Below are 26,521 nucleotides of genomic sequence, written 5' to 3' on the forward strand. Positions count from 1 at the left end.
GCTCTACCACTGAGCCACCTTCCCAGCCCCTTGAGTTCTGTCTTTAGGAAAAAAACTTATTGTCTTCAGTAATCATATATTATTGATTTTACCATCCTACAATGTGTCCTGATATTAAAACATTGAGTGAAGATGTAGAATATACATATATAAATATAAACACATTTATATAAAACACAATTTTTTAATTTATTGATTCAAAGGTCCATGGATACAGTAGGGAAGCTGTAATTTGATTATTCTTCAAATACAATTGTCCTTATCAGGATAGAAAAAGATAATAATTTTACATTCCCCTGTACCTGGGCTGGGGAAAAAGTTATGTAAAAGTTTTCCAGAACTTTAAAACAAAGAATAAGGGGACAATGTGTTGGTATATATCCTCAGTAAAATCATGATTTTCCAAAAAATAATCCTTTTTGAAAAAAAATCTTTTTTTTTAATTGAGAGAAATTCAGAGTTTAATTGTATGGAAGTTGTTTGTTTCAAAAAAACAAACATGAAGCCAAGCCACTGGTATAGCTCACTCCTTTAAAACTAACTACACAGGAGGCTGAGACCTGGAGGATCTTGGTTCAAAGCTAACCTTGGCAGAAAAATCCTTAACACTCCGTGTGTGTGTGTGTGTGTGTGTGTGTGTGTGTGTGTGTGTGTGTGTGTGTGCGCGCGCGTGCGTGCGTGCATGCGCACGCCAGTCTTGGGGCTTAAACTCAGGGATGGGGTGCTGTCCCTAAACTTTTTGACTTAATGCTAGCTCGCAACCATTTGAGCCACAGCTCCACTTCTGGCTCTTTGATGGTTAAAAGATAAAAATCTCTGATTTTCTTGCCCAGGCTGGTTTGGAAACAGGATTCTCAGATTTCAGCCTCCTGAGTAGTTATGATTAAAGGCTAGGATTAAAGTCTTAGGTTCCTAGTCCTTTATTTGTTGTTGCTGTTGTTGTTTTTACTAAGGATTAGACTCTTCTGGCAAGTCCTGAACTACTTGAGCTGAACCTCCAGCCCTTTTTGCTTATGTTTTCCAGATAGTGCCTCTCACTTTTGCCTGGGGCAGGCTTGGATCTTGATCCTACTTCTGCTCTTTAGTAGCTGGGATTACAGGCATATGCCAGGTGTGGTTGTTCTTTGTACAACCCTTTACTTTGATTCTTAATTTTAGCTACCAACAAAGATAACTGCTTTATCCAACATGAATGAAAACAACTGGTTATTGTTAGCGTTTTTCTTGTGTCAGCCCCAAGAGTTACATAAAATCACTTTTGAGAAAAGGAAGTAGAAGACTGGTTCTGAAACTGGAGAGTCATAGCTCTTGCATTACTTTATTCAGTAACTTGTTTTGAAACCATGAGTACATACATATCATCTTAATCAATTATCAGTGTGTCCAGAATATCTGCTGTATGCAGAGTGATACACAGTGGAGACCCCATTCCTCGGGGAATTTATGGTCAGGATAGGAGCTTGGAAGTTAGGCTTTTGCCATGAGTAGAACAATGATGTTCTGGGATATAACCATGTAGATCCCTTGGTAAGAGATTCCCCCAGGCATGGATAAAAGAGAGGTTAGGAATATAACACTCCTTTTAGTCATTTACTTTTTTTTTTTTTTTAATCAAAGTTAATACTGTCATGGTGTTTCAGTATATTTAAAAGGTGTTAGAATTCAGAGCAAAAAATATTAGTGTATAGGTGTAATTACCTTCTCCTAATAAACTCAATGTAAAATTTCTCAGGATGTATTTGATCTCTGATTTTTTTTTCCCCAAGTGGTTTTAAGGAGAAGTCTTGTTTGTATTCTGTTCCTCATTTTTAAGAACTCCCTTTTACGCCACTCAATTTAGATGGCCCCAAGAGCTCATAGTTCTGGGGCCATGCTAAGAAGTAAAGACAGTCAGTACAAGTGAAACCTAAGCCACAGTGGAGGGGAAGCCCCTGATTCTTTCATGCAGCATGGAGTGGGAGTAAGGTTGAGGCCTGGGCTTCCAAGGCATGGCTTGAAAAGCACTTGCCTGCGTCTGCTAATACTCATGACTATTGTTAACCTAAAGACCTACACTAATTCATTACTCTTTTTAAGTATAAGGGTATATTGTCATTAAATATTTTCCCCTCCTTCTGTTAACTTTGATTTTCATACAGTAGTTTGCCTGCTGGCTTATGTGATTCAGAAACCTTTACAGTAAGGAACAGCTATGTATAGTCACTAAAAATAAAATGTCTTAACACATAAGACCTGACACAAGGTGCAAAGGCATTAGGATGCCTCTCAGGACAGACAGTTTTCAGTCATACAGTTGGCAAGCTTATTAATAATACAGCAAAGAAAGGAATATCCTATAAAGTGATACACAATCAAGGAATTGTGAGAGAAAATGATAGTGTGGTATACTACAAGATTGTAAATCACAATCTCTTCTCTTATTCTGCTGAATATATTACTCACTGAAGATTGTATATTGTAGGATATATTTTTTGGCTTATTTATGCCACAGATCTTTTCTTTTATACTTTTCCAATCACAAACAATTCCTGCTGTACTGTAATTTGTATTAACATTTTTTTTCTTTTAAAAGGCCATGTTAATCTTACTAGAGGAAAACAAGAAAATATTATTAGAGTAAAACAATGGTTCACCCTGTGTTCAGGATTTTTCTAGGGAAAGTTTTTTGTCTTACACAGGATTAAAATGACAACTTGAGAACAGAAAATTTTAGGATATTGTTCAGTATTGCATTTAAAAATACACTCAGCTGTTCTGTTATAATTGTATTGAAAAACCCTGCACAGTCATTCCCAATTGTCTTAGATCAGGCCTGTTGAACATTCATGGCCCTTTTGCTCTATAGGAAAATGATGCAGGCACTTTGGACACAGTGGGTGCTGTAGTTGTGGACCATGAAGGGAACGTTGCTGCTGCAGTCTCCAGTGGAGGATTAGCCTTGAAACATCCAGGCAGAGTGGGACAGGTGAGTAGTTGTAGATTTTAATTCTTTATTTTTGTTTTAACTGGTTGGGGAAGTAAGCTGTGTCATTGAATTGTGGATTTTTTTTTTTTTTTTTTGGGTCCGGTCGTGGGGCCTGAACTCTGGGCCTGGGAGCTGTCCCTCAGCTCTTCAGCTCAAGGCTAGTGATCTACCACTTGAGCCACAGTGCCACTTCTGGCTTGCTTTTTCTGCTTATGTGGTGCTGAGGAATCGAACCCAGGGTCTCATGCATGCAAGGCAAGTGCTCTACCACTGAGCCACCTTCCCAGCCCCTGAATTGTGGATTTTTTTTTTTATTGTGGAAATACTGTACAGAGGAGTTACAATTACATGGGCAAGATAGTGAGTACATTTCTTATCAAGCATTGTAGCCTCCTCCTTTGTTTCCCCTTCCCAGCCTCCCTTCGCCCCCCCCACCCAATCCTCCCCCCGCCACCAAAGTTGTAAAGTTCGTTTTCGACATGACAACTTGTACATAAAGTGTATGTTTATTTATTTATTTATTTTGTCGATCGTGGGGCTTGAACTCTGGGCTTGGGTGCTGTCCCTGCGCTCTTCAGCTCCAGGTGAGCACTTTACCACTTGAGCCACAGCACCACTTCCTGAATTGTGGATTTTTAAGTGAGCATTTATTTCAAAATTAAATATGAAGTTTTCTATTCTAGCTCACAGGTTTTAAGTTACTTACAGATTTTTTTTTCCATATGGGGGAAAAATGATTTTGTATGTGTATATGTGGGGGTGGGGAGAGGGAGAAAGTGGAGCTAGGGTTTAAACTCAGGGCCTGTGTGCTGTCCTTGAGCTTTTTTGCTTAAGTCTAGAGTTCTACTACTTGAACAACAGCTCCACTTTGACTTTTTGCTGGTTAATTATAGATAACAGTCACAAGGACCTTCCTGCCTAGGCTGGCTTTGAACTGAGATCTTCAGATCTCAGCCTCCTAAGTAGCTAGGATTACAGACATGAGCCTGTAGTCAATGAAGGCTGCAAACCAATGCAGGCTAACACCATTATTATTTATCTAGTACAAATAAACCAAATATGGTTTCAGAATTCTGTCTTAAATTAAAAATTTTATAGTGATAGGATTCTTAATGATCAACAAGTAATCCTAGTTTTACTACTTTCAACAAGCCAGAGACTAGACATTTAGTATTTTTTTGATTTCTATTTTTTTTTTTTGGGTCCAGTGGTGGGGCCTGAACTCTGGGCCTGGGTGCTGTCCCTCAGCTCTTCAGCTCAAGGCTAGCACTCTACCACCTGAGCCACAGTGCCTCTTCTGGCTTTTTTTCTTTTTGTTTATATGGTGCTGAGGAATCAAACCCAGGGCCTCAGGCATGCAAGGCAAGCGCTCTACCACTGAGCCATCTTCCCAGCCCCTGTAAATTTTTTTGTAAATATCACTTTCTAGGACAAAGACTGCCTGTCAATATTACTGCTTTATTTATTTATTTATTTATTGTTGTAAAGATGATGTATAGAGGGGTTACAGTTACATAAATAAGGAAATGAGTACAATTCTTGCTGAACATTGTTTCTCCCTCCCTTGTTTTCTCCCACTTTCCCTTCTCCTTGACTCCCCTCCCCCACAAGTTGTGAAGTTCATTTCCAGCATAGTGCTCGCGAGTATCACTGCTGTACTGGTGCACCCTTTGTCTTTATCTCACTATTTCTGTGATTCCCCTACCCATCCCTGACTCAGATAAACTTATACACAAGATAGAGGGTACCAAAATAAAAAACAGACAACAGGAGATAGACAAAAGGAAGAAAAAAGAGATAACTGCATACAATACACTGAAATAACAAATAAAACAATAACAAAAACAAACATGTTGTTAACATATCTTCTAGTTCATTTTGATTACCATCATTTTATAAGGTCATATGTGCACAGCTATTGAGCTATTGTGGTCCTCTGCTAGAATTATGCTTGCTTTTTAAGGAAGGAAAATGATTTTAGAGTTACACTTTCAATTTTCTCCATTCAAACAACAGTAACATTTAATACTCTATATCCTGCTCTGATGAAGTATTTTAGATGTTTTGTTAGAATAACTAGGATTTCAGATCGTCAACACACTCAAGAAAACCAGCGAGTGTCTAATTTATTTGAAATTGCTTATTCCCTGTTCTCTTGAATATCATCTTCAGTCTACCTTCCTCTCTCCAATATTTAGGTCTGTAGCAAGAGTGCAGTAATACACATTTGATGCACTAAGTGTCCTGAGTATGTAGCAACTTGGCATACCTATAGGTTTAATACATATTTGCTCAGTGAATAAATAATTTAATTGGACATTCTCAGAGTCTTTTAAAGAAGCTACAAGTATTTTCTTGTTGAAAATAAACCCTCAATATTTGGATCTTGCCATACACATGATGTCTAACTTGTAATGCTTTGTGTCATGCTCATTCGAATAAAAGTTGATGTCTCAGTTGCTTTGGTCTTGGTAGTTAGCCAAAACTTGAAACATTGAATGATTCATGGAAGCCCCCAGTGATGTTCCCTGATTTGCCCTTTAGGTGGACTTCACAAATGTAAAATGAGGATCCTAGCTACTTTACCAACCTGTCAAAATAAAATGACACAATGTGTTTCACTACATGTCATAGTTAATAATCATAACATTTGCCCCTGTGGTTTATTAAGCATTTGCTGTATGCATCAGGAGCAATAAGTTAAGTGGTCCTATGACAGTACCCTAGATGGGTATTTTTATTATCCTCATTTTATAAAAAAGGAAACAATGGCCCAGAGAAAGTTTAAGAAATATCATTTGTGTAAGCTACTTTTGCTACTGGATATTTCCTTTAATAAAATTTCACTGCCAAAAGAAAGAAGCTTCTAATACTATTTTAAAAGCCTGCTTAAAGTTGCTCTATTTTACCCAAAGATGTGGTTAAGAGAGACTAAGCTCCAATTCTTTGTTTTATCTTACTATGACTATCTTATCCTAACCAATTTCCGGAGGAAGACAAGTGTAGGTCATGAAATTAAAAGAGGATGTCATAAAGGAAGACAGAGTACACAAATGATAAGCATCAATGTTCTTCCTAGGAAGAGGACTTCCTCTGGCTTTATGATATCCGTGTGTGTGTGTGTGTGTGTGTGTGTGTGTGTGTGTGTGTGTGTTTTCTTGAGCAAGATTTTGTAGAGAGTGGAGAAGATGATATACAGATGTCTGAGAGAGGCTCTTCCACTAAGATTGTAAGTTCTTTGACACTAGTTGACTTGGCATCTGTCCCCAGAGTACTACTTAATGGCTGATCATCTAAGTATGCCAGTTTTAGTGTTGAGTCACTTCTGAAGGGCTTTTAGTTTCTACCATTACCAGCAGTATTTGGACACAAAACTAAGGTATATGTTACAGGATAGTCTTTTCTTTTTGGAAATACTGAAAATTAAACTCAAGGCCTAAACTTGCTAGTCAAGCTCTCCACTACTTGAGTCGTGTTTCCTCACGTTTTTACTTTTTAGGGTTTTCAGATTGAGTCTTTGTTTTGCCTGGTCTGGCTTCCATCTTACCTTCCATCTTCTGCATAGCTAGTACCACAGGTGTGCACCATAATACGTGTGTGTGTGTGTGTGTATGTGTGTGTGTGTGTGTCTTTCTCCCTCCCTCCCCCCTCCCCACTCCTTCCCTCCCTTCCTTCCTCCCTCCCTCCCTCCCTTCCATCCTTCCTTCCTTCTTTCCTTCCTTCCTTCCTTCCTTCCTTCCTTCCTTCCTTCCTTCCTTCCTTCCTTCCTGCCTGCCTGCCTGCCTGCCTTTCCTGAGGCAGTAAGTCCTAAGGTCCTTGTGGTTCAAAGCCAGCCCAGGCAGGAACATCTTATCGCCAATAAACCACCAGAAAACCGGAAGTGACTCTGTAGCTCAAGTGGTAGAGTGTTAGCCTTGAGCTGAAGAGCTGAGGGACAGCACTCAGGCCCAGAGTTCAAGCCCCATGACAGACAAAAAATAAATAGAGTATCATAGAAAGCTGAAATCTTATGTGGTTGCTGTTTCTAATCTTTGTAATATGTTCCTCTGCCCCAGAGAATTTATGTAATATATTCCCAACTTAGTAATAATGTATTCTCCCGCCCTCAGAAGTGAACTCAAAATATCTTATGGGAATATCTTGGCTATGAATTCCATGTATTTATCAGTTAGACCACATTTAGCCAACTTAGTAATAATGTATTCTCCTGCCCTCAGAAGTGAACTCCTCAAAAATATCTTATGGGAATATCTTGGCTATGAATTCCATGTATTTATCAGTTAGACCGCATTTAGCCATTTCTTTTCTTAACTTTTTTTTATTATCTTAGCAGTAGTTGCACAAAGGAAATGCCATATAACAAAGCAGTTTATGAATACAATGTGACTTGATCAGTGTTATCCCTTTCATCATTCTCAACAGATTGAATTTAGGGTTTTTTTTTCCCCAGTTTCTCATTTTTTTAAATTTTTTTTTTGGCTCCAGTCCTGGGGCCTGAACTCTGGGCCTGGGCGCTGTCCCTCAGCTCTTCAGCTCAAGGCTAGCGCTCTACCACTTGAGCCACAGCGCCACTTCCGGCTTTTTGTTTTTGCTTATGTGGTGCTGAGGAATCGAACCCAGGGCCTCATGCATGCAAGGCAAGTGCTCTACCACTGAGCCACCTTCCCAGACCCCCAGTTTCTCATTTTTATTAACCAAGTGGTAATGAAGTCTTGCTTATGCCTTTCCATGTTTCTCTATAACATTTAGCCAAGGGTTTTTCAAACTGCTTCTAATTTTGGAGTGGTGAAGTTACTAGTTAGGATTCTTTTCTTTCCAAGACAAGAAGTTTTGATTGGAAACAAATAGGCATGGTGGTCATAATCTTTTATATTAACCATAGTAGCTTATTGTGATCTTAGTGGTTTCAGACACACAAGTCTATTCCACCACTTAATAAAATGATTAGCTTGAACAGACCTTTTTTTCCTCCTTCTCATCCGATAGACTCTAGCATGGTGGCAAATATATACTGGGCCCATAGGTACAGAGTGTTGGCTCTTCCTGTTGTGTTTGGCTAAGTGAGGCAATGTAAAGATCTCCTGAAGCGAGGTTTTCTAGAGGTGATTAGGAGCACTGCCTGCATCCTAGTCCTCCCAGTCCTCTGCCAGCACTGAATGAGAATCTTAGGAAACAGGGTTCTTACTAGATAGTTAGAGAACCACTATTTTAAGGCTAGCATGTTGATTTCAAGTGCCAGAAGAATCACCAACAGAGACATTGCAAAAAAGAAGAGGTTTTTCAAGGAAAGAAAAAAAACACAAACTACTGCTTATAGACTAAAAAAAGCTTAGTTGAATGGTTGAAAATATTTATTTACTTATTTATTTAAACTAATTTTCTATTTTCTTTAATTGTGATATTTATGAGGTATAGTGTAATATTTTGATTTGTATATACTATGGGATTACCAGAGACTGAGAAGAACAGAGGGAGGGAGATTTTGGATGGTTGCACAGTGAACAATGTTACAGCTAGGTTGAATAAGTTAGGTGTCCTATGACATAGCAGAGTAAATATTGTTTATCTCAAAGTAGAAGAAAACAATGTCAAGAGTGTTGAAACCATTGTTTGAATAGTTCTTACACAACTTCTGATATTATCATCTTGTTGCTATACATCATTAGTAAATCTGGCTTTACTAAATGGATATGACATTTGTCTTCTGTTGAAAGTTGAGAACTTTTTCCTGAGAGTATTTAGATCATAATTGCATCTACTATTTCTGCAATAGTATACATACCTATATTCTTTTTCTTAGGCTGCTCTTTATGGATGTGGCTGCTGGGCTGAAAATACTGGAGCTCATAATCCCTACTCCACAGCTGTGAGTACCTCAGGTATTTGCTGCTTTCATAACCATTTTTTTATAACTACAAATCTGCCCGCCATTTAATGATTAAAAGCAACATTTTAGGGGAATACAAAGCATATACCAATCATTGGATATTCAAGAACATTGATGCATATAAAAAATCTTTAGAATTCGAGTTTTAAGGATTGTTTAGTACCATAGTGTAAATACTTTACAGATATTTTCAGTCCATACCTAGAGTTAACCATGCTTAATTTCCTTTTGTACATGTATATTTTTCTCAAATGACTTGTGATAGTGTCAAACTTAGACCACAAGAGCTATAAAAGCTTCAAAAATTAGCAGATAATCTTTTGGGTAAAATGTTGATAAAAGTTTATGGTATATTTCAAAATGAATAGTCATGATTTCAACTCCTGGAATTGAACTTTTAGTGAAATGTAAATCTTCTTTTTGAATCTATATTAGAAAAGTGATTATCATTTAGAGAAAGAGTGAAAGTGGGTGTTTGTGTGTGGGGAGACTGACAAAATGATCATTTATTTCCAGATTTTTATAATGCATGTACCTAATATGCTTGAAGTCTTTTCTCTTTCTTTGTGTTGTGATACTGCTATCTAGCAAGTTACAGTTTTATTCATTTTTCCATAATATCTTCAAGATTTATTAGAAGAATGCACATATCTATCTATCTGTCTGTCGGTCTGTCTGTCTGTCTATCCATCTATTGATCTGTCTATCTATCTGCCTTCTTTTTACTCTCTTTAATTTTTTACCATATTGATTTCTTCTCCAAGATAATAAACCATCCATTCCAGCAGCCTACTTCTGCTTACTGATTCTGTGATCGTTTATGGAGGTGTTGCCTATAGCATATTGCATCTTTGCCTTCTATATTTACTCCACTTCCTGTGTCCTCCTATTGATTACAATCTCAGGTTTGGGCCTCTGATAGATTCTCTTCATCTCCTTGTGTGCTTTTTTTCTCTTGGTGATTTAGTGTTTTCATGATTTAACTACTCTCTCTTGGGGTATCAGCTACATCTGTGTTTACTCTGGACTTTTCTCCTGAAGTACATGCAAATCTCTTCTGATTTCTTGGACTTGCCCTTATAGGCATTAAATACACAGTCAGCTTCTTCATTTCTATACGCTGTGTCACCTTTCCTGGTGCTTTCCAGGCTCTTTTATTGCCCCTTACTTTCCTATTCTTTGTTTGAAATCTTGGCACCATCGTCATAGTTGTTGCTTCTTTCTAGTTCTACTCACCCTGTCCTATTATTTCAGACCTGTGTTTCCTTGTATGCCTAAGGTGGCTGCTGCCTGACCTAGTTCCTTTTCTTACTTGAGTATAGAAATATGATTTTGAGCCACTGGCCTTTGAGATGAAATGTAAACATGAATTAATGTGCAGTTGAAACCATTATAATATCCCTGACAAGACAGTGTCTTTTAATTTTTTATAAAGGTAAACAAAATCTAGTAATGGGTTAAGTTTTTATTTAATATTGATGGCACATAAGAATCTTGGTGTGTAATGTTTCTGAATTAGCTTGTGCACACAATAGTCCTCTGTCTATGGAAAATTGTAGTACACAAACAAAGTGAACTCTCAAACAAGTAATTTTTTTTTTGTTATTGTGGTAGTGTTGGTGGTACTTAGGGCTTGCTACCATTGCTCACCATTTAAACCATGCCTTATGGCTTTTATTTCACCCCCTTTCTCCTAAGAATCTTAAGATGCTATTATGTTTTATGTTTATGTTAATGTGTTTGTATTCTATTTGAAACTGAACCTACTAGACATGTCACCCTAAAAAAGAAATTCAGTCTCCTTGGCATTGTCTATTCCTAGCCCAACATAGTTTGATGATACAAAAATTGGACTTACAATGTATTTCATGACTTTTATTCTATTGAGTAGAATGTAGTGGGCTAGTAAAGCAAAAATTGTGAAATTAAAGCTTTTCCCCTCTTCTTGTTAGATATTTAGTCTTTTGCCCCACCTGCATCATTTATCTCAAATTCATCCTATTGAGTAGCCTTTGAACTTGGATAATCAACTTGTCATGTTGCAGCTGTCCCCTGTTAAAGGATGAACCACCATGACCTGAGGAAGATAAAGGTCTTTGGTTCCTTTCATGTATGTAGATTTGTGTGTGTGTTCCACTCTTGTTTCTTTTGGCGCTGACAATAGAAACACATGCTGAGTTGGGTGACCAAGTCATAAGAAAGGTGGAACAAAGGATTTTGCAATTGTTTCTCCAAAATAAAGAAGATTTGTGCCTTTGGCTATTGCAGAAAATCCAGAGACCTGGCCTGCATTTTGGGTTTATATATCTTGGAAGGTGATAATTGAAAAGCAGAGAAAAGATGGTTAGTTATGGTCAGGATAGGGCTTTCCCAAGGCCAGACGGGCGATTTGGTCATTAGCCTAAGGGATAAACTCCAGCATCTTGTTCTCATCACTGAATGAGAAGAATTGAGTGAGGGGTGGAGTAGCAGGAGCCGATCTTGTAAACTCTTGACAAAATGTTCTGGCATCATGGGAATTTGCCTAGCTAGATAAGGAGCAGAATAAACACCTTGTTGCTTACTCAGACTCATTAGCTATTGGACCTGGGCAGGTGGACATTTGTACAAAAGGAATACTATCTACTAACATCCATCATTGCCATCCAAATGCAAAGAGTTGATAGATGGAAGACACTTCGTATACTTGTTGGCCCAGTATAGAGGCTTCATACTTTGTGTGTCTATTGAATCTAAGCCACTTTTATAGAATATACTTTTGAAAATAATACTAATGAAAAGGAAGGCTCTGATACACAATGGAATTCTATGCCATCATCAGAAAGAATGACATTGCCCCATTTGTTAGGAAATTGAAAAACTTGGAAAAAATTGTATTAAGTGAAGTAAGCCAGGACCAAAGAAACATAGGTCCCATGGTTTCCCTTATTTGCAATAACTAGTATATGTTGAGTCAAGCAGAAAAGGTCAGATAAGTTGATGTTAGGGGAATGAATCCCAAAATAAGTATTCAAATATTTTTTTTTCTTTCATGCAATTGTTTCTAACATTTATAAAATGATTTCTATGTTGCTTTGTATATCCCTCCCTCATGATATAACCCCTGCTTCCACTGTATTTGGTGTTGGTATAATTTGTGGAGAGGAAGGGAAAAAACAAATTGTTTAAATAGGGATACAGGGGACCCATTGCAAGGAGATATATAAGTCATTATATCAAAAAACGAACTTTACAACTTTGGCTGGGGGCGGGAGGGAGGATCGGGTGGGGGGATGTAGGGGGAGTATGGGAAGGGATGGGAAGGGGAAACAAAGAGGAAGCAACAATGCTTGATAAGAAATGTACTCATTATCTTGCCCATGTAATTGTAACTCCTGTGTACGGTATTTTCACAATAAAAAAAAAAAAGAAAAGGAAGGCTCTGTCTAATGAAGTATGTTGTGCTGTTTTTTCATTACTTAACACATGGTTGTTATTTTACAAGAACCTGTAGAAGTGGGGATGTTGTTCTAGTGAGAAGAAGTTGTTTCACTAATAATGAGCTCAGACCTTATCGCTGCTTCCATGCCTTTGTTTATGTGAAATCACTTTTCATTTGAATACTGAATCATATTGCAACCCTTTAAACACATTCTTTTTTTTGGGGAGGGGGGTCCGGTCGTGGGGCCTGAACTCTGGCCTGGGCGCTGTCCTTCAGCTCTTCAGCTCAAGGCTAGCACTCTACCACTTGAGCCACAGCGCCATTTCCTGCTTTTTTCTTTTTGTTTATGTGGTGCTGAGGAATCGAACCCAGGGCCTCATGCATGCAAGAAAAGCACTCTACCACTGAGCCACCTTCCCAGCCCCCCTTTAAACACATTCTAAATAGCTGTAAACTCAACACATGTAGTTCTGTCAAGCATATAACTGAAGAGGACAACAAATATGAATAGCTTGCATCTAGAGACAATGGTACTTTATTGCCACCATAGCTTATAGGATTGCATAGGAGGACATCATCATACTAGTATACGTTCTGATTTCAGAAACTTTTTACATATGACAAAAATATATTTTAGAATTGGTTAAACTGGAAGATGGTTTTATTCGAAGCTTCTTTTTAAAAATAAATAATTTGTTTTGGGTCCTCTTAAAGCAATCTCTTGGGAAAAGAAAGGCTGGGATGGGGCTGGGGAGGTGGCTCAGTGGTAGAGCGCTTGCCTTGCATGCCTGAGGCCCTGGGTTTGATTCCTCAGCACCACATAAGCAAAAAGAAAAAAGCCAGAAGTGGCACTGTGGCTCAAGTGGTAGAGCGGTAGCCTTGAGCTGAAGAGCTGAGGGACAGCGCCCAGGCCCAGAGTTCAGGCCCCACGACCGGACCCCCCCAAAAAAAAAAAAAAAAAAGAAAGGCTGGGATGTCTTGTGAGTGCCTGGTAAAGAGCTTTGCAGATGGAAGAGCATCATATGTAAATGACACTTAAGAACTATATACATGGCTTCAGCCTCTTCTACAAGGATGTTTACTTTTTGCAAAAGGTTATTCACCATGGAGTTTCTTTATATAGCATTGTAAATATGATTCAATTTGCCAATCACACACAATTGTTTAGTAACATATGAGATGTGAAATGTAAGATACATTTTGTGATCTGTCTCTAGCTATGGAAAGGAGGAACAGATGAAGCATTAGAAGGTCAGAAAGAGGAAAAAAAGCAGAAGATTCAGTTTATGCTCTGCTTGACTTTAATGTTCGTCTTCTGTGACTTGTCTGTGCTGTTTTTCTTTTCCTCTTAAAGAGAAACACTGGGTCTAGAAGGCAGTGATAACAACTAGATATTAGGAGATGTAGAATCTTCCCAAAGGAATCTGGAGGGAAGAAATGTCTGCTACTTGGTTTCTAGTTGAAGCTCAGTACTTGCTGATTTTCTAGGTTGTTTGCTTTTCTAGGTCTTAGCTTTGGGCAGGACTAGAAACCAGAGCTGTGTGGAGAATTGTGGCCATGATTTGCCTGGAATAACTTTGAAAGTGAATGAGATTTTAAGAGATGGAAAAGTTAGACTGAGTGTGGTAGGTTATTTCTGTAATCTTAACCATTTGGGAGTCTATATCCTATCCTCCAATAGAAGGAGGCAAAGAGTTAGTGAGACCCTGTCTCAAAAAACAAGCCTAGTTGTGGTGGTTTACGTCTGTGGTCCCCAGCTACTAGGAAGTAAATGTTGGAGAATTATGGTCTAAGTGCCTTGGACAAAAAGCACAAGATCCTATTTAGAGAATAAATGGAAGCAAAAAGGGATAGGGGTGTGGCTCAAGTGGTAAAGCAGTAGAGTGCTGGCCTAACAAGTGAGGTTCTGAGTTCAAGCCCTAGTACCACCAAAAAACAAACAAACAAAAAACCTCAAAAACCCTGAGATAGTCTGCTGGAAACTGCTGCTGAGATGGATACAAGTTCCACAGGGCCACTGCTCTTCAAGGGTTGGGGAGAGTCAGGCAAAAATTCATATTGCCGCCACTGCTGCTGCCACTACTGCTAGCTACCGCCTCCTCTTCCTCATCCCCCTCCTTTTCAGTACAGTAATTTTTCCCTCATTTGTATTCCATTTATCACAGACATATCTGGTGAATTAAAGCCCAGTTATGCTTAAAACTCTGTTCAATCATTTTAGTCTTCCTTCTAGCTTTCCATTTCCCTTCCTTCTAGAATGAAGCTAGTCTCTTTCTCCCCTGCTTCTAAAAGATCCAAGGTCTCTAGATTGTTGCTGTAGCCACCTAGTCACTCCCTTATTTTTGAGTTTACTAATTTCAGTTCTTAAAATTGACGTTGTTTAATCTTACTCAAGTCATGTGTTTGCTATTTTGAACTGTCCACTTGCTTCCCATATAACTCAAGGGAAGAGCCAAGTTCTTAAGAAGAGTATATAAGGCTTTATTTTAAATATGTCCCACCTTCCTCTCAAGTTGGTCCTTTTGCATATCTTCCCTTGGCCACTCAGTTTCAGCTACCTTGGCTGTCTTGCTATATACTTTAAGCATGCCATGAATATTTCCATCTTAGGACCTTTGCTTGAGTTGTTTCCTGTCCCTCAGAGCTCCACCGTTAGGTATTCAACCCTCAGCTCTACCATATCAGTTCTTTGTTCACCTGGCTTGTCTTCTTATGGAGAGGAGATCATGGAGATTTTCCTTGACTAAAATATATAATTATGTAATTCTTCTTATCCTCGCTCCATATTTTGTTTCCATAGTGTATCCTTTAACAGTCTCTGTCTCTCTCTGTCTCTGTCTCTCTCTGAGACAAGATTTCACTGTGTAACCCAGACTGGCCTGGAAATATAACTGTATCCCAAGCTTCCCTTAAACTTGTGATTCTGCCTGTAATTCCCAAGTGCTGGGATTATAGGTATGTGTAACCATCCCTGAGTATTTTTCTTTTATCATTATTTTTTTTCTGCCAAATACATCATGGTAGAGTGAGATAGGCCAAGCCTATCTAAAAGGAAATCATGTATTCTGTCCTGAGCAGAGAATGCCTGAGGAAGATGGGTTAAGGGAGAGATATTTGGAGCTTAATTTGGCATCTTGGATGGTGGCCTCTAGAAGGCTTTGAATAATCAAATTTTTCCTTGTATGAAGTAGATATTCTTTTCAGTAGGGAAACATTCCTACTTTTCATCTCTGAAGTTGTTTTGCAATGAAGAGCAGTGATTCTTCTAGTAAGAAGCAACACTGGCCAAGCAATTAAGCAAACAGATCAATTATACTGGTAGAATCCAAACCTTTCAGCCTGTACTTCTTTAATCCACTGTGTTGAGGCAGTGATGTTTCTCACTATAGGGCTGACATTTATGCTTTTCAGAAGCTTCTTGTCTATATGAAATGATAAACTTTTTAAAGCTTGTTACGTTCAGCAAGATTCTTACAGTACTTGGTGCAAGGACTAACTACTTAAGTTGAAATAATTTGAGGTCTTATATGTAGTAGTCTTAGGAATAAAGCCATGAGAACCCTTTAGTGAATTGTGACTTTTAGATGTGAGCATAGATGAAACACTAACATTTGTAAATATCATCATCTTAAAAGAACTTGGCCCTTTGGACTGTTTGGATATTGGGGATGGGGAGAATATAATTTATTTACAATAATAGAGTATATAAATTCCTATCATACTTCCAAGAACTAAAATCATGATTTGGGTTGGTAATTCTGTTCTGAGACTTGACACCTGTTGTACTTTTAATATAATACTTCTTTTGTGTGTGTGTGTATGTGTGTGTGTGTGTGTCTCTGTCTGTGTCTCTGTCTGTGTGGTAATCTTGAGCCTTGAACTCAGAGCCTGGGTGACCTGATCATATTTTGCTCAAGGATAGCGCTCTACCACTTGAGCCATAGCTCTACCTTTAAAAATATTTTTTGTAAAGATATTGTACAGAGGGGTTACAGTTACATGAGTAAGGTAATGAGTCCATTTCCTATGAGCATTGTTACCCCCTCCTTTGTTTTTCCCCTACCATACCTTCCCTCCCCACTTCCCCAACTCCTCCCTCCCCCAAGTTGTAAAGTTCGTTTTCAACAGTGTCTTGAACATCTCATTGTTACAATGGGTCAGCCTGTATCCTTGTTTCAGCATTTAGTTATTTCCCTTCCACTCTCCAAATTAGAAAAATGTATATATAAGATGCAGGGCACTGGATTAAAATACAGTGAAAACAGGGGTTATACCATGGAGGAAGAACGTATAAAAGAAACAAAAAAATCACACAGTACATTATGAGTACATTAAAAAGAACAGCTAGAAAGATAAAACCTCTTGTGTCCCTATCTTGGGGTTCCTTTCACTTAGCATCACCTTATATGGTCATATGTGCATAGCTTTTGACCTTTTCTGCTTGTCTGGTAAGATTATCGTAGATGTATACTAGTTATTGCAAATAAGGGAAACCATGGACCTGTGTTTCTTTGGGTCTGGCTTACTTCACTTAATATAATTTTTTCTACTTTGGCTTTTTAGTGGTTAATTGGATATAAGAATCTCACAGATTTTCCTGCCCAAACTGGCTTCAAACCACAATCTTTAGATCTCAGCCTCCTGAGTAGCTTGGATCATAGGCATGAGCCATGAGTGTCTGGCTTATTGCCTTTTTTTTTTTTTTTAGTGTTACGAAAGTCACTGGTAGATCACAGTAAAGCAGAATTCTAAATTATGCCAGATCATTTCCTAAGAAACCAGTTAAATATGACAGCTTTTCTTATAATGTCTTAAAAGTTTTAAATAAATTGGCTTTTTTTTCTGATTGTGACATAATGTATGCTCATTGGCGATAATTCAGAAAAGGAAACTAATAATTCTGCTGTCTTGTGATAGCAGTAATATTTCGGTGGATTTTTGCCATGAAAGAGAAGTGGGAATACTATTTAATTCATGTTAAGCTTTGTTTTTTTACATACAGGTGAGTGGATGTTTTATTCTTCTGAATTAAAATTTAAAACACAGGATATACTTTCATGTATAAATTAACAGGTATTTTATTCCTTGGAAAAGTGACTTTTAATTGCTTTCAAGTAATAAAGCAGCAGTTGTTGTAATGATTTTGTTATTGTTGTTGGTGGTGGTCATGGGGCTTGAACTCTGGGCCTGTGTGCTGTCCCTGAGCTCTTCAGCTCAAGGTGAGTGCTCTACCAGTTGAGTCACTGGGCCACTTCTGGTTTTCTGGTGGTTAATTGAAGATAAGAATCTCAAGGACTTTCCTGCCTGGGCTGGCTTTGAATGCAATCCTCTGCAGTCCTCCCATCTCAGCCTCCTGAGTAGCTAGGATTCCAGGCATAAGCCAATGGTGCCTGGCTGTAGTGATTTTTATTCTGTGCAATTCTGTATATGCTAGAAGAGAAGTAATAACATAGACTCAGTCCTAAAAGGCTCAAAAGCTGTGACCTTACTTGATGATATATGGAGTTTCTTGTCAGTTTAAGTACTGCCTATATGGATAGGTTTGCTAGGCTTTAATGCTCTGCTGTATCTGTTCCTCTGGGGAACCTGGTAGTGTGCCTCCCAGAGTCACTTGTAGGCACCTCAGTGAACCTGATGACAAGCATTGTTGTAGTCTTAAGTACATTCGCTTCCTGCCTTCCCTACCAATTCCATCCACACTAATGTCTTTAAGGTTAGCATTGCTCATCCTGCCCAGCCTGGTTTTGAACCGTGATCCCCAGATCAGCCTCCTGAGTAGCTAAGTTTATAGGCATGAGCCACCAGCACCCGGCTCCCACTTATGTACTCACTGAAATGTCTCCATCGTCCTGCGTTCCAGCAGTGCTCAGGACGTCATACAGGAAGGTAAGACTTGCTCTGAGGTAGACCTTGACTATAGCGGATCAAGTGGAGCCCAAGAGGTTCTTTTGAAGTTTACATTTTTTCAGACGTGTTTGTGTTTGTGTGTGTGTGTGTGTGTGCACTAGATACTTAGTTTGCATTGCTTTGTTGTTGTTTTGTGAAAGAACAGACTTCTAATTTGAAAACATGAGGTAAAGAAATGGTGGGAAAAAAAAGAGTAATAAGATCAAGCGATGAGTTAAACTTCCAATGATGCGATCCCTCATGTATTTCTCCCTTTGATTGTTCTCACTTAAAAGAATGCCTTTTCCTTCCTATTGTCAAGTACTACCTGCTGTCAGTTGGAGAAGGAGTAAGGCAAGCAACTTGTCAAAGACTTTCTAAGCTCCCTTCATATGGTTCGCAGAAACAGAGCTGGATTTTCATTTCTTCTTTCATTCAACAGGAGTCCCTTTCATGTTTGAAAATTGAAAACGCCTGTTTTTCAGTGTGGAGCGAGGATGTGTGTGCCCTCTGGCACACCTGTTTCTAATTTCCTGACTTGAAAGCATAACCCATCAAAAGGAGCAGAAAAACAATTTCTTTCTGACACGCTGCTTCGTGGCTCTTACTGGACTGAAGGCCTTCGTGGCTTTGCCTTCTTGGTTCTCTCTGTAGAAGGTTCTTGTTAGAGGCAGAATTCACTCAATACAGCTCATGCCTTTTATAGCACAAGGTCATGTTGGGATATTATTCTGTTGTGGTGGTTCTTTTCTATTTAGGAAATTTACTTGACTTGAGATTTTCTTTAAAAAATATGAAGATAATTCTTTAAAGATTTTCATATTACATTTGGGAAAGTATTTGTTAGGAAGTTATATTTAAGCTAATCAGTGAGTGAATTGACCAGAAGTAGAGTTTGATTGAGCATACAAATGTTTAAATTCCATAGTGCTGTGTAACATAAATCAAATATTTCCAATGCTTTACTTTAAATTTTTATGTAAAGTCTTGCCAACTTAAATGATTATGAGGTACAATGTATTGACTTTGAGTTTTGTAAATTGAAAATTTATTGCTATAAAAGTTGTACATGGTATAACTCATCACTTTTTGAAGGTTGGTGGTATGTCTGATGTTGGCAAACTGTTATGAAAAATTGATGTCTTGGGAATTTGAGGCTTTAGCTCTTAGGTACTCAAAGTGTAGGTCTTTAGTTCCTCTAAAAGTTTTTCCTGAACATTTTCAGCATGGTTTTTCAGACATAAAATTTTGGTTTGGGTTTTCAGTTTCTAAGAGTTCTGCAAATACAAAAGTTTTGGTTTGTCTGTTTTTGTTTTTTATTTGTTATTTTGAGACAGTTTCTCTGTCGCTGAGGTTGGCCTTGAAATCAAGAACTTCATGTGTCTTCCAGGAAATAGAGGCATTCACTGAATTACAGGCCTGCTGCAGTAATGGAGAAGTGGAATGTACTCTGATTTTCTTCTCCTCAGAACTGGCATTTTGAATTCAGGATCTCATGTTTGTTAAGCTAGTCACTCTACTGCTGAGCCATGTCTTCAGCTGAAACTTTTTATAATCAGTCTAGCTAAGATAGCTACTAAAATTCAGGTCAATTGATAATAAAGATTTTAAGTAAGGATTTAAGGTTTCCTGATCATTTGTTTCATTGTGTTTTTTCTTATCCTTAAAGTTTAGATGTGCCCCTGCTTTACCTGTTACATGCTTCGTTTCTCTTGCTAAAAATAAATGGGATGTAGAAATACAATATTCTCAAACTTTTTTTTTCATATAATTGTTTAACATTCTCATTTGCTTTGTCTTAGTTACTTTGATTTCATTTTACACATTAGGAGCAGCTACTTCTTTGTAGTTATTCTCATCAGAATCATCTGTCTGGGTCTGTATTAAGCTTTCTGAGCTTTCTGTAGAATAACATTTGTAGGCTAAACCCTGCCTACATTATCAAGTTCACAGACAGTTTCCAGCAACTGACTGTGAAAATTGTATAGGTAGATTTTATTTTAATCTACAAGTCTGGGAAACATTTAGGAATAGGAAGCTTTCATTACCATCAGTCACTTTCTTTATCTATTGATGTTGCATCGTAAGTGCAAGTTTCTCTTTTTTTGCTTCTGTTTAGGATCCCTTCCCTCCTTATCTATCTGATGAAGCTTTTTTATCCTTTCAATTAGATTCAAATATCTTCTTTTTCTGCAGCTGATTTCTTTTCCTCTCTCAACTTTCCTTCCTTCTTCTCCCTATTCCCATTGATGTCTTTCCTAACTCACATGCTTTTTTCATCCTTTCTTCCCATGCTCAGCACCATAAATTTATTCCAACTGAAATCAGTTGGTGTCATGGGATACTTCATAGCCACTATGACATTGCTTTTCTACAAAGCTGGGGGAGATTCTTGAGGATAAGTTTGGTGAGTTAAAGGCACAGGAAGCACTTAATAAATGCCTGTTGAGTTGAATTCAAGAACCTTTTCTTTGTTTGGAGGCACTGTCAAACAGATTCTGACTGGCAAATGGTTTGTTTTGTATTGAAAAGTCAGAGCTCATGTTCCTATTTGTTTCAGAGTTTTAGGTAATCATGCTAGAGACTTTCATTTTGAAAATGAACATGAGTGTAAATGTTTAATTTTTTTTTCTGTTGAATTTTGGTATTTCTCTGAGCTACTGGTATGTGGTAGGATACTCTTTTGAGGTGCTTGCAATGGTAGCAAGCTTTCAATTAGCAACATGGTCACCAGAATACACAGTGATGTCTTCAGTGGACCGTACTGCTAAACTATAATGTGCTCAGTGGATGTGATAAATTCATTTTCAACTCATTTGTAATGGGTTTATTTGACTGCAATCCTGCTTTAAGTTGAGGAACATCTATCATTGCATGCTTTGGGTTGCATATAACAGAAAGTAAAAATGAGAGAACAAGGGAAGCGGTAATATTGTCCAAAAGGAAATGTACTCTTTGCCTGACTTACGTAACTATAACCCCTCTGTTTTTTTTTTAACATTTTCAAATAAAAAATTAAAAATAAAAAAAAAGAAATTGGCTTCACATCTAAGGTTTTACAAATTGAAGGGTGTTCAGAGGCTCCCAGGTGGTTTGGGCCCAGTGCTGCCTCGATGACATCAGGAACCTCATTCTGCCTTCTTTCTAGTTCTTGCTCTATTGTCCTCACTTTTTGGCCACTTTCTCAGGATAGCTGAGTATTGTATTGCCAGAAGATTCATCAAAATCTCTTTTGTAGCTCTTTTCTCTCCCCCCCCCGCCCTCCTCTCTACTGTCCTTCCATTCCTTCTTCTATCTTCTCTCTTCCTATTCTCCCTACTTGTCTTTCCTCTCTTCTTCTCTTCCTCTCCTTTCATTTTTCCTCCTCCTTTTCCCTTCCTCTCCTTCCTTGCACTTCTCTTTCTGCTATTTTGAGACAGGATCTTGCTGGGTATCTAAGGTTGGCTCAGAACTTGAGACTTTCTGCCCCAGCCTTCCAAATGCTTGGATTGAAGGTATGTGCCTATATAACCTTTTTCTAGGAGTGAGGAACACTTTCCTCAAGTCTGCTGGTAATGTTTCTCTTCATATTTCAGTCTGTGCTTTTTTTTTTTTTTGGCCAGTCCTGGGGCTTGGATTCAGGGCCTGGGCACTGTCCCTGAGCTTCTTGTGTTCGAGGCTAGCACTCTATCACTTAAGACACAGTGTCGGGATGGGAAGGTAGCTCAGTGGTAGAGCGCTTGCCTTGCAATGCATGAGGCCCTGAGTTCGATTCCCCAGCACCACATACGCAAAAAGAAAAAAGCCGGAAGTGGCACTGTGGCTCAAGTGGTAGAGCGCTAGCCTTGAGCTGAAGAGCTGAGGGACAGCACCCAGGCCCAGAGTTCAGGCCCCACAACCGGACCCCCCCAAAAAAAAGACACAGTGCCTCTTTTTCTGTTTATGTGGTACTGAGGAATTGAACCCAGGGCTTCATGTATGCTAGGGCAGCATTCTACCACTAAGCCCCACTCCCAGCCCACTCCTCATAATTCATTAACTGAATACTATTGTACACCTGTTCTTGAGCTAATACTGACCAAGGGTTGTGGTGCTACCTATGAACCAGTGATAAGCCCTGGACCTGCCTGCCTATAGACAGGTGGGTGAGGGCAATAGTATAAAAGAAAATACAAGTTCTCTTAGGAAAGAGGATAGGAATACCTGTTGTGTAGATAGATATCCTGATCCTAGGAACCTTGATCCTTGGTATCATTTTGTTATCCATAAGAAGGATGCTAATCACAAGCAACTTTGAGTGTTTGCAAAGGTCAGGTCCTTTGGTAAGTGATTTGAATGTAATGATTCGCACTTTTAAATGAGAAATCTGAGGTTCAAAAAGGCCAAGTACTGCCTAAGAAAATATAAAAAACTTGCTTATGGTAGAGAAATGTGAGAAACAAGAAAAAAGGCTAATTTTAAATTAAAAAACAAACTAGAAATATCATTAGCTAGGTATTCAGAGAGTTAAAAATACGTATAGTTGTCAAGTAAATCTGTTCTTACCAAAGCCATGGCTCTTGCCTTTTTGAGTAACAGAACTGGCTGTGGAAAATGGATGTTTTTATTTTGAAAAATCAAATACAGTAGATTAAAAAAATGCCACCACAAAGTTTGTTTATATCTTCATTTCACTTAAATTGAATAGATGAAATGGTATCTGGCTTTTTTCATATTGTTTATGTTCTGCTTTGCCTTTTGGTTCTGGGGCAAGATTCTTAGTTCTATTTGAATTTGTTTTCTACTTGAGTATCATTTGCAAGATTAACGTGGAAATTAATAAGCAAAAAGTATTTCTATTCAGTAAACATTATTGTGATTAGGCTAATATAACACGATACAATGCTGTGTCATTAGTAAAGTAAAAAATATCTTTCTCCTTAGCCTCAAACAACTTTTTTTTTGGTATTGTTCTATTTTTCACACATGCTAACAGTCAGTTTCAGCCATAATATCTTTCACCCTTGTTAAGCCCAAATCTTTCTCACTAGTACCTCCCAACTTTTTCTCCCTTCTAACCCCCTGTTTATCAACAGCGTTCATTGTGGTTCTTCATGCTACTTTTGCATATACTTGTCATGTATCTCAAATTTATTTATACTCCTTTTCTTTTCCCTTCACCTTCTTCTAAGTAATCTTCTAGTTAGACTCATGTTCTGTGTTTGTTCATGTATATATATATATATATATATATTTATATGTAGTATACAGATTTATCTCCATATGTTCATGTCTATGATTATGTATGTATATTATTTACGTCCAGCTTCTATGTCTTATTTTTTTTGAGCTTTGCTTGTTTCTTTCAATGTGATGTTATTCATTTATTTGGCCAGAGGAAAGAAGGTATTTTGCATGAGTAATAACTGTAATATTTAAAATAAAAAGTTCTTTGAGTATCCTCATTCCACTTTACAACTCTTAATTCTAAGTGCAAACCTATATGGATCATATGTATCTTACTTTATATAATAAAAAGGACCTATATAAATTTAATATATGAAATAAAAGTTGATTTGTTTGTTTTGGGGACAGGGTTTTGCTATTTAACCCAGCTAGTCTTGAACTCATGATCCCTCTGTCTCAGCCTCCCACATCCTGGGATTACAGGCCTGAGCTACCTACCATGCCTGGTCTAAATAGTTGTTTTTGTTCAGTGTAAGTATAATATAAAATAGTATCAGTATAGTGTGTATGTATGTGTGCATACATGCGAGAACAGAGATTACCCAGATGACTGTTTGGTTACCTATTATCACTCTCCAAACTTCTATGACTTCACACAATATCCATGTTCTTACTTTACATGATAATGGGCTTTAATTGGGCCTGATATGGAGTTTTTGTTGTTGTTGTTGTTTTTTGCTGGTTGTTCTTGAGGATTCTAATGTGACTATGGATGTCACATTAAATGTCTATGACATTTCACTCTGTTGACTGGCATCTTTGTGAGTTGATATGACAGGATGTGTCAGAAGGAATATTAGGAGTTCTCATTGTCTAATGTGGTCCCTTCCCCTTCTTGCATGATAATGGTATTTCTTCTGTGGTAGTTCAAGATTCTTGAAAGTACAAAAAGTGAAACATGTTAGACCTTCATAGGGCTCAGGCCTAAGATTGGCATTATGTTTCTTAGAGTAAATTACTCAGTACACATGCTGTGTAGGAAGAGATCACATAAGGTGGAAAACAAGAAGTTTGTTTTATTGGGAGCTATCTTTAGAGACTAGCTAACAGTAATTATTATTTTTGGATCACCATTCTCTCTCTCTCTCTCTCACTCTCTCTCTCTCTCTCTTGTCAGTTGTGGGGCCTGAACTCTGGGCCTGGGCTCTGTCCCTCAGCTTTTCAGCTCAAGGCTAGCACTCTACCACTTGAGCCACAGCACCACTTCCATTGTTTTTTCTGCTTATGCGGTGCTGAGGAATCAAAACCAGAGCCCCATGAATGTGAGGCAAGTGCTCTACCACTGAGCCACCTTCCCAGCCCCCACCATTCTCTCTTTAAGAACCTAAATACTATGGGTTTTCTTCCTATAAAAAGTGTATGTGAATACAATTGCTTGCATAAATGCATACATAATTCCAAAATTTTATAAATGCTTAGTTATGGAGTGTTAGCCTAAGTATTACTGATCTAACTCATAAATTTAGTATATCCTACATTAGTGATAAAGCTAATAGCTTTATTCCTTTAAAACCGTTACATAAAATTCTGTTGTATAGATTATTTCCCTTAGACTCGTCATTGAGTTCTTGGTTTTGGATTAAGAATACAAAATTCACTAATGACACATTTCTTGGAATGTATATACTTGTTTTTAAGTAAAACATGATTGGATTTTTAAATTATGCCATTAGATACATATGAAAACATCTATCTCGTATATGTAAGTTATGATTTATAAAATATAATAAAATACCTTAAGAATAGCATCAAAGCTTAGCATAATTTTTTCCAAGTCTTTCTATTTTCCTACAAATGGAGCAATGTCATTCTTTCTGATGGAAGCATAGAAAATCCAATTGTGTATCTATATCACATTTTCTTGACCCATTTGTTTGTTGAGAGGCATCTGGGTTGATTTCATATCTTAGCTATGGTAAACAATGCTACAATAAGCATGGTTGTGCTGGTGGCTTTAGTGTAGCCTGGTTTGTAGTCATTTGCATATTTTTAAAGTTTTAGTAATATTTCTATGTAACTCTATCAGGAAAAATATATTTCAAACACATACATCATTTTCTTCATCCCCTCATCTATTGTTAGACACTTAATTATTTTCATTTTTTTTTGGCTACTCTGAATAAGCTGTATTGAACCTGAAAGTGTAGATAGGTCCTTTAGGTAATATGTCATTCATTATATTTATGTCTATATCTCTGTCTCTCTATCTATACCTCATATAACTGTTGTTTTTGACTCTTTGAAGAAGCTCTGAACCATTTTCCATTGGTTGTATCAATTTACATTTGAATCAGCAGTTCAAATGGATTCCCTTTTCTGTACCCTCTCACCAATACTTTAAAACTTTTGATGTAATACCTCGTTTTAGTTTTGATTTGCATTTCACTAGTTATTAGTAATACTGATCATTTGTTTTATATTCCTACTAGACCATCTTCTTTGGAATAATGCCCTCTTCAGATTTTTTTGCTAATTTTAAAGTCAGGTTAGAATTTGGGGTACTGAATTTTCTGAGTTTCTTTTGCATTTTGAGCATTACATTTTTATTAGATAAGTGGTTTGCAAATATTTTCTCTCATTCAGTGGACTCCTTTGTTTGTAGAAATGTTTTAATGTTCCAACTTCCTATTTTTGTTTGTTTTGCCTGTGCTTTTTTTCATAGTCAGAAAAGATAATTTCTAAGACCAATTTTGATTCTATTATTCTAAGAGTTTTATTTTAGATATTTTAGATACTTTAACATTTAAATTGATTTTTAAATCCTTGAATTGTTTTTGTATATGGTACAAGCATTCAATTTTATTCTTATGTGCATATCCAGTTTTCTTAGACTCACTTATTTTTTAGTATATATATTTTTTTATTGTAAAGATACTGTACAAAGGGGTTACAGTTACATAAGTAAGTTGAGTACATTTCCTATGGAGCATTTTTGTTACCCCTTCCTTTGTTTTTCCCCTGCCATCTCTTCCCTCCCTCTCTCCCCAACTCCTCCCTCCCATCCCCTGAACTTGTAAAGTTCATTTTCTTTCTTTCTTTGGGTCCGGTTGTGGGGCCTGAACTCTGAGTCTGGGCGCTGTCCCTCAGCTCTTCAGCTCAAGGCTAGTGCTCTACCACTTAAGCCACAGCACCACTTCCGGCTTTTTTCTTTTTGCTT

General features: G+C 37.7%; 1 protein-coding gene across 2 annotated transcripts in view; it reads left to right on the forward strand.

Annotated features, from left to right (window-relative positions):
* Tasp1 (taspase, threonine aspartase, 1) overlaps positions 1-26,521 on the forward strand; it is a 227,822-nt gene that overhangs the window by 91,875 nt on the left and 109,426 nt on the right. For both annotated transcript variants that reach the window (XM_013010937.1, XM_013010938.1), the window contains 2 exons: positions 2,846-2,965; positions 8,766-8,844. In XM_013010937.1, the coding sequence (XP_012866391.1) occupies positions 2,846-2,965; positions 8,766-8,844 (199 nt within the window). The remainder of the gene's footprint in view (positions 1-2,845; positions 2,966-8,765; positions 8,845-26,521) is intronic.

This window comes from Dipodomys ordii, unplaced genomic scaffold, assembly GCF_000151885.1.
Source record: "Dipodomys ordii isolate 6190 unplaced genomic scaffold, Dord_2.0 Scaffold13, whole genome shotgun sequence".
In the NCBI taxonomy this organism is placed as follows: domain Eukaryota; kingdom Metazoa; phylum Chordata; class Mammalia; order Rodentia; family Heteromyidae; genus Dipodomys; species Dipodomys ordii.